The following is a 15,170-nucleotide window of genomic DNA, read 5'->3' on the forward strand; positions in this document are numbered from 1 at the left end:
AACCCGGGCAATGCTGGGCAACCTGCTAGTCACATATATTTACCATTTAGCTAGAATTTAACTGGCTGCTTAGCTGTTTGTTAGCTACTGAAATCACTGCTCATCTAACCTGAGAATATAAAAGAAAACAGGCAAACTTAGTTAAATATAACCAGTTAGTTTAAAAATGAGCCAAAATGACCTCAACATCAATGTGCTTTTCCTAATGAGTTTATTTAATTTTATGAGTTTCAAGTAAAGTGAAAGCTGCAGTGTTAAAATTATTCAGGAAACGATAAAGATCTGCCCCAGGAGGGGAATTTCAGGCAGGACTGTTTTGGTGGTGGTGGTGTGTGTGTGCTCCATCCTCCCTCCTCTGACCTAAATATCTCTCCCTCCTTCGTGGCCATAAAGCGTCTCACAGCGAGAGGAATCTGTAGTGCTTTCTAGATCTGCACACACTCTGATTTAATACTTCAACATCATTCCAGTTAGTGGATCTACAGAGTTTCAACATGGTTTCAGCTCTGTGTGTTACTCTGACCATTCTCCTGCAACTCATCCTCTGCTCCACAGCAGGTATGTGATTTGTTTAATTCCTGACATGATGCAGAAAGTACACTGAAATTAAAAGTTTCAGTGTTTTTTTCTTTTCAGTGTATTTTTGCCTTTTTACAGGTATTTTTTAATTGCTTAAAGAAATAAAATAGATTGCAACATATAATTTTGTAATGAATAGAATCTAAAAATATTACCTGCAACAATTTGATGCAATTAATTTTTTAAATTAATTAATTAAATTTTTTTACCCCAGGTTCATTTTTGAGTGCATTTTTTCGTTATAATTTTTTTCTTTAAGCTGAACATAATGTGAAACATAAAACCAATATGATCTGGCAGTGGACAATTATTTAAAAAAAAGTGCAGATATGTTCTAATTAAATAAAATAATTTCACATTATTTTAAATAATCTTGTTATTTCTTTTAAAATAATCTCATAATGAATCTCAATGTGATCCTGATTATACAAAAAAAATCATATCATTTTACAATCTCAATTCCAAAAAAGTTGGGACACTGTGTAAAACATAAATAAAACAGAATGTGAAGATTTTCAAATCATGGAAACCCTATATTTCATTGAAAATAGCACAAAGACATATAGGGTTTCCATGATTTGCAAATCTTCACATATCAAATGTCGAAACTGAGAAATTTTATTTATTTATTAATTATTATTATTATTATTTTTTAAATATATGCTCATTTTGAATTTGATGTCAGCAATATGTTTCAGAAAAGTTGGGACGGGGCAACAAAAGGCTGAAAAAGTTGTGTAATGCTAAAAAAAAACCCAAAACTAATTTGGCTAATTATCAACAGGTCAGTAACATGATTGGGTATAAAAAGAGCATCCCAGTGAGGCTGAGTCTCTCAGAAGTAAAGATGGGGAGGGGTTCACCCCTCTGTGAAAGACTGCGTGGGCAAACAGTGCAACAATTTAAGAATAACGTTCCTCAATGTAAAATTGCAAAGAATTCGGGGATCACATCATCTCATCTCGTTCATCTCATTATCTCATCTCATTCTCATCTCATTATCTCTAGCCACTTTATCCTGTTCTACAGGGTCGCAGGCAAGCTGGAGCCTAGCCTAGCTGACTACGGGCGAAAGGCAGGGTACACCCTGGACAAGTCGCCAGGTCATCACAGGGCTGACACAGACACAGACAACCATTCACACTCACATTCACACCTACGGTCAATTTAGAGTCACCAGTTAACCTAACCTGCATGTCTTTGGACTGTGGGGGAAACCGGAGCACCCGGAGGAAACCCACGCGGACACGGGGAGAACATGCAAACTCCGCACAGAAAGGCCCTCACCGGCCACGGGGCCCGAACCCGGACCTTCTTGCTGTGAGGCAACAGCGCTAACCACTACACCACCGTGCCACCCATCACATTATTTATGGTACATAATATCATTAAAAGATTCAGAGAATCTGGAGAAATCTCTGTATGCAAGAGACAAGGCTGAAAACTGACATTGGATGCCTGTGATCTTCAGGCTCTCAGGTGACACTGCATTAAAAGCAGACATGTGTCTGTAGTGGAAATCTCTGTATGGGCTCAGGAACACTTCAGCAAACCACTGTCTGTGAAAACTGTTCCTTACTGAATCCACAAATGCAAGTTAAAACCAAATATAAACAATATCCAGAAACACAACCACCTTCTCTGGGCCTGAGCTCTTTTACGATGGACTAAGGCGAAGTGGAAAATTTTCCTGAGATTTTCAAAACTACAGCAACTGGTCTCCTCAGTTCCCAAATGTTTACAGAGTGCTGTTAAAAGTAGAGGTGATGCAACACAGTGGTAGACATGCCCCTGTCCCAAGTTTTTTTGAAATGTGTTGCTGACATCAAATTCAAAATGAGCATATATTTTTCAAAAAAACAATAAAATTTCTCAGGTTCAACATTTAATATGTTGTCTTTGTACTATTTTCAGTGAAATATAGGGTTTCCATGCTTTGCAAATTATCTCATTCTGTTTTTATTGACAGTTTACACAGCATCCCAGCTTTTTTGGAATTGGGGTTGTAATTCTAATTATGATTCTTATTGTTATTTTCACTTTGATTCTAGTTATGATTCTGATCTTTATTCAAAAGTCAATTCTGGTTTGGATTTATTTTGATTGATTGTTATTTTCATTTTGATTCAGATTCTAATTGTGATTCTGATTCATTCTGATTGTGATTCTGGCTTTGATTCATTTTGATTCTGATTCTAATTGTGTTTTTGAATTATAATTCTGATCAAAATTTTAAAAAACATTATTCTGATTCTTGTCCTGTCCATAGACCCCAAAGTGAAACTCAGTCCAGCGAAGCCACTGTTTCGAGTGGGAGACAGACGGGAGCTCACATGTCGAATAAGCCAGTGCTCTGAGCAGGCGGTATTCTCCTGGAGAAATCTGGAGGACAAACCCTTGTATGCTGAAACTCAAATGTCCTCGGCTGAATCGATTTTGGTCTTCAAGAGTGTTAATAAAAATCATGAAAATATGATCCTGTGCAAGACCACCTGCCAGGGCAAATCATTGCAGGCAACGACAAAAGTCCGAGTATACTGTGAGTCTATTTATTAATCAGTAATGCAGTTTCTTAAAAACTACCCAGAAGTCCCACTAGAGCAGAGTTACATTGAATTGCTTGTTTTCTTTCAGCTTTTCCAAAAGATCCAGTCATCTCTGGACATCAGAGCTTGGTGTTAGGGAAGGAGAACACCCTGAGCTGTGAGCTTTCAGACGTTTATCCAGCAGGACACATCACGGTGGAATGGCTGAGGGGACATAAAGTGGTCCACACACAGAAGATAGAAGAACATGACATTGAATTAATTCAGTCCAACTACACTTTTACACCACAAACCAACAACACGAATGAGTCAATAACATGTCGAACCATACTCACGCTTGAGGGCTTGCCACAGGAGGAGAGAACCAGAGAGACCACTGTGCCCGTAACTGTTCAATGTATGTTTTTTTCAATTCTTCTGTGTTTCTGTAACAGCATGCAAACATTCTTATTCACTGCTGTTTTCTGCAGCTGCGCCACACAATATGAGTACCTCATTCTTCCTTCTTTGTCACTCAGTTAGTTAGCCTATGGAATCAATTTTGTGCTAAAATGTTCATACAATACTTTTGAAATATCAAACAAAAACGACAAATCTCATCTCATCATCTCTAGCCGCTTTATCCTTCTACAGGGTCGCAGGCAAGCTGGAGCCTATCCCAGCTGACTACGGGCGAAAGGCGGGGTACACCCTGGACAAGTCGCCAGGTCATCACAGGGCTGACACATAGACACAGACAACCATTCACACTCACATTCACACCTACGGTCAATTTAGAGTCACCAGTTAACCTAACCTGCATGTCTTTGGACTGTGGGGGAAACCGGAGCACCCGGAGGAAACCCACGCGGACACGGGGAGAACATGCAAACTCCACACAGAAAGGCCCTCGCCGGCCCCGGGGCTCGAACCCAGGACCTTCTTGCTGTGAGGCGACAGCGCTAACCACTACACCACCGTGCCGCCCCAAAACGACAAATCAAAATACAAAAAAAAGTCAATTTTTTTTAGACTGGCAAACAAATTATTCGTGTAATCGTGCAAAATATCAGTCTATTACTCTTCAGAAACCTTTTATTTTTGTTCCGCGTCTTTCTCAGTTTTGTTTGACGTAATTTATTTTGGTTGCGATTCCAGCTTTCTCGTTTGCGCTCCCTGACTTTCTGCTTGCAGTTTTGGCACAAACTTCCCGTGTGGGCGGGCTGTCCAGGAATGCATTCCCATTGGCTAACTTGTGTTTGACTGACAGCTACGCTCAGCCATTCCCTACTCAGATTCTGGCGGACTGTTTGACGAGTGACCGATCCATTGACGGTAAACAAGGATCGAGTGGACTTCAGTGGCGACTATGATATTGAATTAATTCAACAAAGTGTAAGTGCGGGACAAATGTGTTGTATGTGTTGCAGTAGTGCACATTATGCAGGTGTTTCGTGGCAAGTCAAATGTTAGCCTTCGCTCCACTACCCAATATAGTAGCTGTCTTGCTAACGTTAAACAAGCCTGCATAATGTGCACTACTGCAACACATACAACACATTTGTCCCGCACTTACACTTTGTTGAATTAATTCAGTATCATAGTCGCCACTGAAGTCCACTCGATCCTTGTTTACTGTCAATGGATCGGTCACTCGTCAAACAGTCCGCCAGAATCCGAGTAGGGAATGGCTGAGCATAGCTGTCAGTCAAACACAAGTTAGCCAATGGGAATGCATTCCTGGACAGCCCGCCCACACGTGAAGTTTGTGCCAAAACTGCAAGCAAAAAGTCAGGGAGCGCAAACGAGAAAGCTGGAATCGCAACCAAAATAAATTACGGCAAACAAAACTGAGAAAGGGGCAGCATGGTGGTGTAGTGGTTAGCGCTGTCGCCTCACAGCAAGAAGGTCCGGGTTCGAGCCCAATGGCCAGCGAGGGCCTTTCTGTGTGGAGTTTGCATGTTCTCCCCGTGTCCGCGTGGGTTTCCTCCGGGTGCTCCGGTTTCCCCCACAGTCCAAAGACATGCAGGTTAGGTTAACTGGTGACTCTAAATTGACCGTAGGTGTGAATGTGAGTGTGAATGGTTGTCTGTGTCTATGTGTCAGCCCTGTGATGACCTGGCGACTTGTCCAGGGTGTACCCCGCCTTTCGCCCGTAGTCAGCTGGGATAGGCTCCAGCTTGCCTGCGACCCTGTAGAACAGGATAAAGCGGCTACAGATAATGAGACGAGATGAGAAAACTAAGAAAGACGCGGAACAAAAATAAAAGGTTTCTGAGACTGATATTTTGCACGATTACACGAATAATTTGTTTGCCAGTCTAAAAAAAATTGACTTTTTTTTGTATTTTGATTTGTCGTTTTTGTTGATATTTCAAAAGTATTGTATGAACATTTTGGCACAAAATTGATTCCATATGGGACTGAGAATCCTTGACATAAAGGTGCAGTTTATAATGTTTAAGTGTTTCAAGACCAGTAATAATTACATAATCCTAAAGATATCCATCCATACAGTATCAGTAACTGCTTATAAATTATATAAACTAATGCATCAAATCTGGCTACTTGTTATACGCTTCTATTTACGTTTTTTCTGCACAAAGACTCAACTTATGGACAGTCCTATTTTTCCTTACAACTCAGAAGGCAAAAGTAATTTTAATAAAGTGGCGGAGCATTTGGTTGGTAGAAAGAGAGGAGTTATTAATGTATTGCAATCAGGTCTGGGTCTATTGCAAAAAAAAAAAAATCTTGATTTTTTTTCTTCAACTTCTTTCAACAACTATGGATGATTCTCGATTACAATTTAATTTTTTTTTGTTCTTACATAATGTAATTATAAATACATTGCATAATTTTTCAAAGTTTTTTTATTTATTAGAATGGACTCCTCATGTTGTCTCAAGGAGTTTTTCCTTGCCACTGTCACCTCTGACTTGCTCATTTGGGATAAATTTATAAATTCATACATGTGAAATTAATATCCCTTATTTATATATTTCTGTAAAGCTTCTTTGTGATAATATCCATTGTTAAAAGTGCTATACAAATAAAATTGAACGGAATTGACTTTGGAGAATATAGATGTGCAAAATAGTAACAGCATCATCTATAGTAAATAGTGCAAACAATGGTTCTTTTAACTAACAAATATTTAAAGAATGGATATTTGGTTGTTATTAACAATGGACAGTACATAATGAGATTTAATGGGAATGGAACAGAGGAATGGCATGTTTATGGGGGTGATTTTGGTTTTTGGAGGGATGCCGTCCCCTGCAAAGTATCTCAATTATACTCTGATAATGGATAACTCAATACCCAGCGAAGCACTGTACTTGAGTGCTGTGTAATCCCAAACTCAGTAAAGTCCCTGATAAATTATAAAAGCAGTTTATTGCCAGCTCTGATAAGAAGCAGCCACTGATTCAGTGATTTGGGAGGATTAGGAGGAACAAGCATGATAAAATATCTCCAAGCTTATTAAAATGGGAGTATCTTTCAGTTCTGCTGCCTTGAAACATTTTTGATGTTGACGTCATTTTAACTTCTCACAAAATGTTCTTTTTCGGATACTGTCAGGAAGCCATGCTTCGTTTCGAAATCACAAATTACATTTTAACAAGTATAATGATAAAACATGACTTTTGTAGGGCATGTTTCAATCCCAAGACCTTAATAATCTTTCTTTCTTTCTTTCTTTCTTTCTTTCTTTCTTTCTACTTTCAGCCTTTCCCTCAGATCCTATCATTAAAAGTTCTGGACCTTTCCTGGAAGGCAAAGTGACCAATCTGACCTGTACAGTTCGTGACGTCTTCCCAGCCGACTGTTTTCAAATGTACTTGATAGATGGAGAGACCGTACTGCACTCAGTGCGTGGGAATTTCTCAGACAAACTGCAGAACCTTACCCTGACTATCCCTGTCAAACCTAAAGACAGTGACCAAAATAAGACGTTTACCTGCAAGGTATCACTGGAGATGGAGGGTGTATCATCACAGAAGACAGCATCTACTACATTGGCATTGAATTGTGAGTGAATATGGTTGTTTATGGGAAGTTGGAGGTAATATCTCCAATAAATAGATCTTATTTCTGAAGCAAATGTAAGAAGGTACTTGACGAGAATGCAGTTTAATTTTATTACTTGTCATTACTCAAGCTTGACAGTATTGTTATGGTTTTACAGATTCACCCAAACATACCACCATTGATGTGAAACCCCAGAAGAAACTGAATGAAGGGGAAACTGTGACCATCTCCTGCCAGACCGACAGTGCTCCAGAGGGACAAGTGACTTTAAAAAGGGTGCAGAATGGAGAAGATACTAAATTGGTTTCCAGTAATGGGACCCAAATCTCTTTTAGAATCCCATTTATTAATGTGTCACACACTGGCATCTACGTGTGTGAGGCTGCTAACAAATATGGCCATCAGGAGGACAATGTCCAAATTACTGTGCAAGGTAAGAATGATGTCCCTCTTCAATCATCATCATGACCTATGGATATGAGTATTGTTGTGCTACTTAGAGACTATTTAGATAGTGCCGCAATCTAGAACACTTTGGTTTATTTCCGACTACAACCAAGACTGTGTATGATTAAATATTTCTGTACCAGACTTGAGCAACCCCCTGATCCATATTGCTAATATCCTGCACCGAGGTTCCACATTTTTGGCCTTTGAGGGCCAGAGTTTTAGCACAGTTTGATGGTTTTCCTACTCTATCCCAAGAGGTAAACCTGGTAATTTTCTGGTGAGCTGAATTAGGTGTTGTTGAGAAGGGTAATCACCAAACTATACTGGACACTGGTTTTCCAAGACCATAAATCTTATGAAGATTTGAGAAACCTTGGAACTATAAGGGAATCGGGAGGAAGTGGGAGAAAATGGGAGAACCCAAGGCAAGGCAAGTTTATTTGTATAGCGCATTTCATACACACAGGCAATTCAATGTGCTTCACAAAAAATAAAAGCATAAGAACAGTAACAAAGAATTAAAGTAAAAGTGAAATCATTAAAATCCAAAATTAAAAAGAAATTAAAATAAAGACTTAAAGTTAAATCATTAAAATCAAAATTAAATTTACCTACACTTTAGGTAAAAATTAATCAAGTGAAAGCATCTGAAAACAGCTTTGTCTTGAGCCTGGATTTAAAACTAACAACAGTAGGAGCATTTTTGATCTCATCTGGAAGTTGGTTCCAAAGCTTAGCAGCATAGCAACTAAAGGCTGCTTCACCACACTTCGTTTTGACAGCTGGTATTACTAGCAAGTTTTTCTCCTGTGAGCTTAGAGACCTAGTTGGTGCATATAATTGAAACATATCCAGTAGGTAGCTGGGTCCCATCCCATTTAATGTTTTAAATAGAAGAAGTAATGCAACGTAAAAGTAAAGCTATAGTCAATTCTATAGCTCACTGGGAGCCAGTGCAGAGACCTTAGGATTGGAGTGATATGGACTACCCTTTTTATTCTTGTAAGAACCCTTGCTGCTGCATTTTGGATTAGTTGAAGCTCTTTGATGGTCTTTTTTGGAAGACCTGTGAAAAGGCTATTGCAGTAATCAACCCTACTGGAGATGAAAGCATGAATAAGTTTTTCTAGATCATGCTTTGACATGAGACCCCTGAGTTTAGAAATGTTTTTTAGGTGATAGAATGCAGACTTTTTTACCACTTTCATATGACTGTTGAAGTTAAGTTCACTGTCAATAAGGACACCAAGGTTTTTGACAGTATCCTTTGCTTTAAGCCCCTTAGTTTCAAGAACAGTGGCAATCCTAAGCCTTTCCTCCTTTTTGCCAAATATAATTACTTTAGTTTTATCTGCGTTCAGCTGAAGAAAATTGTGAGACATCCATTTGTTAATTTGGTCAATGCATCTATGAAGAGACTCAAGAGGGGATAGTCATTAGGTGACATAGCTAAGTAAAGCTGAGTGTCATCTTCATAGCTATGGAAGTTTGAGTTATTCTTAATAATTTGTCCAAGTGGGAGCATATAAAGGTTGAATAGTAATGGTCCCAGGATTGAGCCCTGGGGAACCCCACAGTTCAAGGACACGGGTGATGAACTGTGGCCTCCAATGGCCACATAAAAAAATCTTTGTTGTAGGTAAGATTTTAACCAGTTGATTACTATACCAGTAAATCCAACCCAATGCTCCAGTCGATGTAATAGTATGAAATGATCTACCGTGTCAAATGCAGCACTTAAGTCTAAAAGCACCAAGACTGATGTTTTACCAGCATCAGAATTAAGATGTAGGTCATTCATGACTTTAGTAAGAGCTGTTTCAGTGCTATGATTGGCACGAAAACCTGACTGAAACTTATCAAAACATCCGTTTGATGTCAGGAAGGCAGTTAATTGATTAAAAACAATTTTTTCAATTATTTTACCAACGAATGGCAAATTGGATATGGGCCTGTAGTTGTTCTTGTAAGTTGTTCAGTTGTTGTCCTTCATCTCTTGTAACAGAGATGAAGGAAACATGCCAGTTCGTAAGGAGGTGTTGATAATCTGAAGTACCTCGTCTGATATTAGGTGAAGAACAGATTTGAAAAAGACTGTAGGTAAAATGTCCAGTTCAGATGTGGAGGAGCTGAGACTTTGTACTGTTTTTCTCAGAGTCTCAACATCAATTAAACTAAATGTTGACATTGTATTATGACCCCCTCTCTCTTTATCCAATGGCTCCAGATTTTGAAGTGTTTGCACCTGTGTGGCTATATTCATATGTATTTTATCAATCTTTCCTTTGAAAAAAGATGCAAAGTCGTTGCATGTACAGTATTAACTGAGAGAAATTCAGAAGGTATTTGTCTTGGTGGGTTTGTTAGCTTTTCAACTGTAGAAAATAGCACACGGGCATTATTGATATTCCTATTAATAATGTCAGCAAAAAAAGACTGTCTTGCTTTAGAAATTTCTAAGTTGTATTTACATAACATCCCTTTGTAGATTTGATAATGAATCTGGAGTTTAGATTTACGCCATTTTCTTTCAGACTTTCTACATTCCCTCTTTAACATTTTAACTGCTGGATTTAATTTCCAGGGTGCTTTTCCTTTGTCTATGACTCTTTTGGTTTTTAAAGGAGCAATAGCATCCATAATATGATTCGTTCTTGAGTTAAACATTTCCATTAGATCATCTGCACAATCTAAAGATTGACATGGGAGTTCTGAGAGTGCCTGCTCAAAAAGAGCTGCTGTGCCATTGGTAATTACCCTCTTTTTTTACAGTCACAGACTTGTTTTGAAAGTGAGGGGAAATGGAAACATCAAAGAAAACACAGAAATGATCAGATATACCCAGGTCCATGACACTAGTAGATACATTAAGACCCTTAGTGATGACAAGGTCGAGGGTGTGGCCATGGGAGTGTGTTGGCCCTTGTACATGTTGTGTTAGGTTGAAGGCATCAATCAGTGTAAGAAATTCATTTGCATACATGTTATCTAGATTATCAACATGGAAGTTAAATAACCCAATGGGAAGGTGGCATGGTGGCATTGCTGCCTTATAGTTCTATTGTCCCCAGTTTGCTTATGAGCTTAGGTTACCATCTGTGGTCTGGTTGGGTTTCCATTGGGTTCTTCCATTCCTTCATGCTTCCCAGTATCATGCAAAATTAATTAGCAGCTATAAATTGCCTCTAGGTATGAATGTGTGCTTACATTCCATTCAGAGTGTACTTCAGAGTGTACCACTCAAAGTACAGAGTATACTTTGTACAGAGTGTACAGAATGTACAGAGTGTAAAGAGTATACTTTGGGATCAAGGATAAGTGGTTTCTGAAGATGAATAGCATAATCTGTTTCATCTTTTACAACAAAACAAATGTCATGTTAGCATTTAACCATTCTGACTTGCTTTTGTTGTTTCTCCATGTTTTCCCACAACAGCACCTCCAAGGAATATGACTGTGATGGTATACCCATCAAACGAGGTGCAAGAGGGTGAAAACATCACAATCTGCTGCCAATTGATAAGCATCCCACAAGCTAGCATCACCTTAATGAAACAGGACAATGGAAACGAGATCTACTCTTCTAATGGTATTTTCCTGCTGGTCAACCTCACTTCCAATGACTCAGGCCTGTATCAGGTCAATGCTACGAATGCTCTTGGTTCTCAGATTGAGATTTTCACAATTAATGTAAGCAGTAAGGATAAAGATGATGAGAACACATACTCACCCCATTTATCAAGATTTAATTACATTGACTTTATAATTCCAGTCATTGGTCTCGGAATTCTGGCTATAGTAGTCACCTCCCTGGTCTGTATAAAAATAGCAAAAAAGAAGGATGCGTATGAGCTGACTGAGGGCATACCAGAAATTGTGTAGACTGCATGGACAAAAACTTAAAATGAGTTTCATTCAGGTCCGGCGCCAGGAACAGTTTACTAAGGGGGCAATTAGAAATTGCAAGGGGGCAAATATTTTTCATATAGTGTGTAGTAGTGATGGCGGTCTGACAACATGTTTCAAACAATTAACTGCGCCAACCACAAAACCACGGCCCCGAAGGTTGCTTTAGTACTGGAAAATCATGACATATTACCAGGGCAGTTGTGCTTTATCAACTCCCGTGCCCACCTGTTAACCCTCCCCTCCAATTTTCTCACAGACACGCGTTACAACCGGAAAGATGCCAAACATAAAACAACACACACAAACCTACAGGCAAGTTCTTTAAATTTAAAATACATACAAATAGCTCCACGGCATGAAAACAAAACATCAATGCAAGTCTAAGATACTTGGCTCGGCGGCCAAAATCATAATTTAAAAAAATCAACAGACCCCGCGGCTGCACCAGTAATAGCCTTCCTGACTCGCACCGAGTCAACGCTAACCACTTAATCCGCGATCCCAGTTTAGGCGTGTAGGGGACAAAACACTCTGAAGTGATGAATTTTCACCCCCGCTGCATGGGGGTGACGTCAACGACACACATTCTTACGCTATTTGCGCACAAAGCGGACCATATATGAACACATACACCAACATAAACGGAGATAAACTTAGCCTACAAAGAAAGAAAATGGATTCACAATATTGTGATTGAATTCGTTTAATTCGGTGGGGGAAAGACTACTCCCGTAAACTTGACTGCATATTACAGGATATTGCAGAGACAGTGCACTTGTAAGTGTCATAACAACCAATCAGATTTGTTCTACCGTGCCAGTTTTAGTAGTGATTTATGTGAAATGTATTTTTGTGCAATGCGCAACCACTTAATATTTCGTATTTGAAAATGCAAATTATTAATACGTCTATAATACATTATATTTTCATAAGAAAACAATTAAGTGATCTGAGTCTCCGTTGAGGGGGCGGGGCTGTAGCCACGAGGGGGCGATGCCCCCTTTCGCCCCCCCACGGCGCCGGGTCCGGTTTCATTCACTGAACAGAAGCAGAGTCTACTGAACCTAATCAGACTCCCATTCTGCAGAACTAAATTACATAGTCCATCCATTATCCATAACTGCTTATCCTGTGCAGGGTCAGGAGCAAGCTGGAGCCTATCCCAGCTGACTATGGGCAAGAGGCGGGTACACACTGAACAAGTCACCAGATCATTACAGGGCTGACACATAGTCATTCACACCCACAGTCAATTTAGAGCCACCAGTTAAAGTGTATCCCATCTCATCTCATTATCTCTAGCCGCTTTATCCTGTTCTACAGGGTCACAGGCAAGCTGGAGCCTATCCCAGCTGACTATGGGCGAAAGGCGGAGTACACCCTGGACAAGTCGCCAGGTCATCACAGGGCCGACACATAGACACAGACAACCATTCACACTCACATTCACACCTACGGTCAATTTAGAGTCACCAGTTAACCTAACCTGCATGTCTTTGGACTGTGGGGGAAACCGGAGCACCCGGAGGAAACCCACGCAGACACGGGGAGAACATGCAAACTCCGCACAGAAAGGCCCTCGTCGGCCACGAGGCTCGAACCCAGACCTTCTTGCTGTGAGGCGACAGCGCTAACCACTACACCACCGTGCCGCCCTATGTTATCATGTAATTATTAAAATGGTTAACAGATGTATTGTAGGAGGGTGTAGCAACACCAATCTTGATGGGATTAGTACTCATCGTTTTCCAAAAGACCAGACAATGAGAGAGAAATAGGAGCGCTTGGTCTACACAGGCTGTGCACTGAAACCGTGCAAAGCTCACGCAGCCTGCTCGTGAATCTGGCTCCAGACTCCCTTGGGATTTTTCCAGACACGCTTTATTTTATTTTTTTCTGCTGTAGACAGATGGCCTTGTGCAAAATTACCCTTCTGGATGAGTGTGTAAAGGGACATACTTTCATATAAAAAAAAATGAAATTGGTCCAGGATATGCCCTTTAACCTAACCTGCATGTCTTTGGACTGTGGGAGAAACCGGAGCAAACCTGCACAGAACATGCAAACTTCACAGAGAAAGGCCCCCATTAGCCAATGGGCTTGAACCCAGAACCTTCTTGCTGTGAGGCAACAGTGCTAACCACTACACCACTGTGCTGCCTGAACCACATAGTGTTGAACTGAATCACACTCAAACTCTGTTTGACTGAACCAGGCTCTGCTAAACTGAATTACTCTTTGGTGAACTGATTCACATTCTGAATGAATGAATCAGACTCTAAATGAATTGCATTCTGCTGTACTGAAATGCGCTCGGAGAACGGAATAACACTGCACTGAACTGAGTTACATTCCGCTAACCAAATTCAGATAAACTGAATTGCACTCTGCTATACCAAATCACATTCAGCTGAATTGAATCACACTTTGCTGAACAGAAACTAAACATTCCACTAAACAGACTTTGTTCAACTGAATCAAAGACTGCCGACCTGAATTGTACTCAAATGAACTGAAGCACTCGACGCTAAACTGAATCTTACACTGTTCCACTGAATCACACTCCATTAAACAGACTCTGTTCAAGTGAAGCAGTCTACTGAACTAAATTTTACTCAAATGAACTGAATCACACACTGATGAACTGAATCACACTCAACTGAACTGAATCACACTGCTGGACAGACAACACTGAACTGAATTAGACTGAGCCATCTGAACTACCGTGTCAGCACCTGCTTTTCCTCTGCTGTGGTATTGCAAGTTTGATAAATCTCAGACTTTTGTAGCAGTTCTGCAGTTCTTTCTCTCTCTCTCTCTCTGTGCGTGTGTGTGTGTGTGTGAAACAGACTATTATATTATTTTGCAAAAATGGTATTCTTGTTTTAAGCAGCTTTCTCATGTGTAGTACAGTCTTTCCAGAAGCTAGTGAATGTATTATTTCGTAAAATAAAATAGTTGTACAAGCTGGGCTGAGAGTCATATGCATGAGTACCGGTTGTGTGTAGCATAACGTCCATCCATCCATCCATCCATTATCTGTAGCCACTTATCCTGTCCAACAGGGTCGCAGGCAAGCTGGATCCTATCCCAGCTGACTACGGGCGAAAGGCGGGGTACACCCTGGACAAGTCGCAAGGTCATCGCAGGGCTGACACATAGACACAGACAACCATTCACACTCACATTCACACCTACGGTCAATTTAGAGTCACCAGTTAACCTAACCTGCATGTCTTTGGACTGTGGGGGAAACCGGAGCACCCGGAGGAAACCCACGCGGACACGGGGAGAACATGCAAACTCCGCACAGAAAGGCCCTCGCTGGCCGCTGGGCTCGAACCCGGACCTTCTTGCTGTGAGGCAACAGTGCTAACCACTACACCACCATGCCGCCCGTAGCATAACGTCATGTCCTTTAATGCTTCTTTTTTTAAAAAAAAAAATTCTTTTGCATTTGGTTCAGGTTTAGAGGCCTTACACTGCAAAAAATGATATCTTAGCAAGTGAAAATATCTTGAAAATAGTTGAAACGATCTAGCATTTCCTATTGGAAGAATACAAGACATCAATTCTGAGATTATTAAACCTAGTTCTAGATTGCAACCAACATATTTTAAGATGCCTTATCATGTAAAAATATCTGTCCATGCAGCAAGATAATTTCACTAG

At 40.2% G+C, this 15,170-nt stretch overlaps 1 protein-coding gene across 1 annotated transcript; it reads left to right on the top strand.

Moving 5' to 3' along the window:
• Nucleotides 1–404: 404 nt before the first annotated feature.
• vcam1b (vascular cell adhesion molecule 1b) lies at nucleotides 405–14,736 on the top strand. Its single transcript, XM_060941221.1, has 6 exons — nucleotides 405–558; nucleotides 2,849–3,118; nucleotides 3,214–3,522; nucleotides 6,837–7,139; nucleotides 7,297–7,572; nucleotides 11,026–14,736. The coding sequence occupies exons 1-6, from the start codon at nucleotides 495–497 to the stop codon at nucleotides 11,469–11,471; spliced, it is 1,668 nt and encodes a 555-aa protein (XP_060797204.1). The 5' UTR covers nucleotides 405–494; the 3' UTR covers nucleotides 11,472–14,736.
• Nucleotides 14,737–15,170: the final 434 nt, after the last annotated feature.

This window comes from Neoarius graeffei, chromosome 15 (genome assembly GCF_027579695.1).
Source record: "Neoarius graeffei isolate fNeoGra1 chromosome 15, fNeoGra1.pri, whole genome shotgun sequence".
NCBI classification, from domain to species: domain Eukaryota; kingdom Metazoa; phylum Chordata; class Actinopteri; order Siluriformes; family Ariidae; genus Neoarius; species Neoarius graeffei.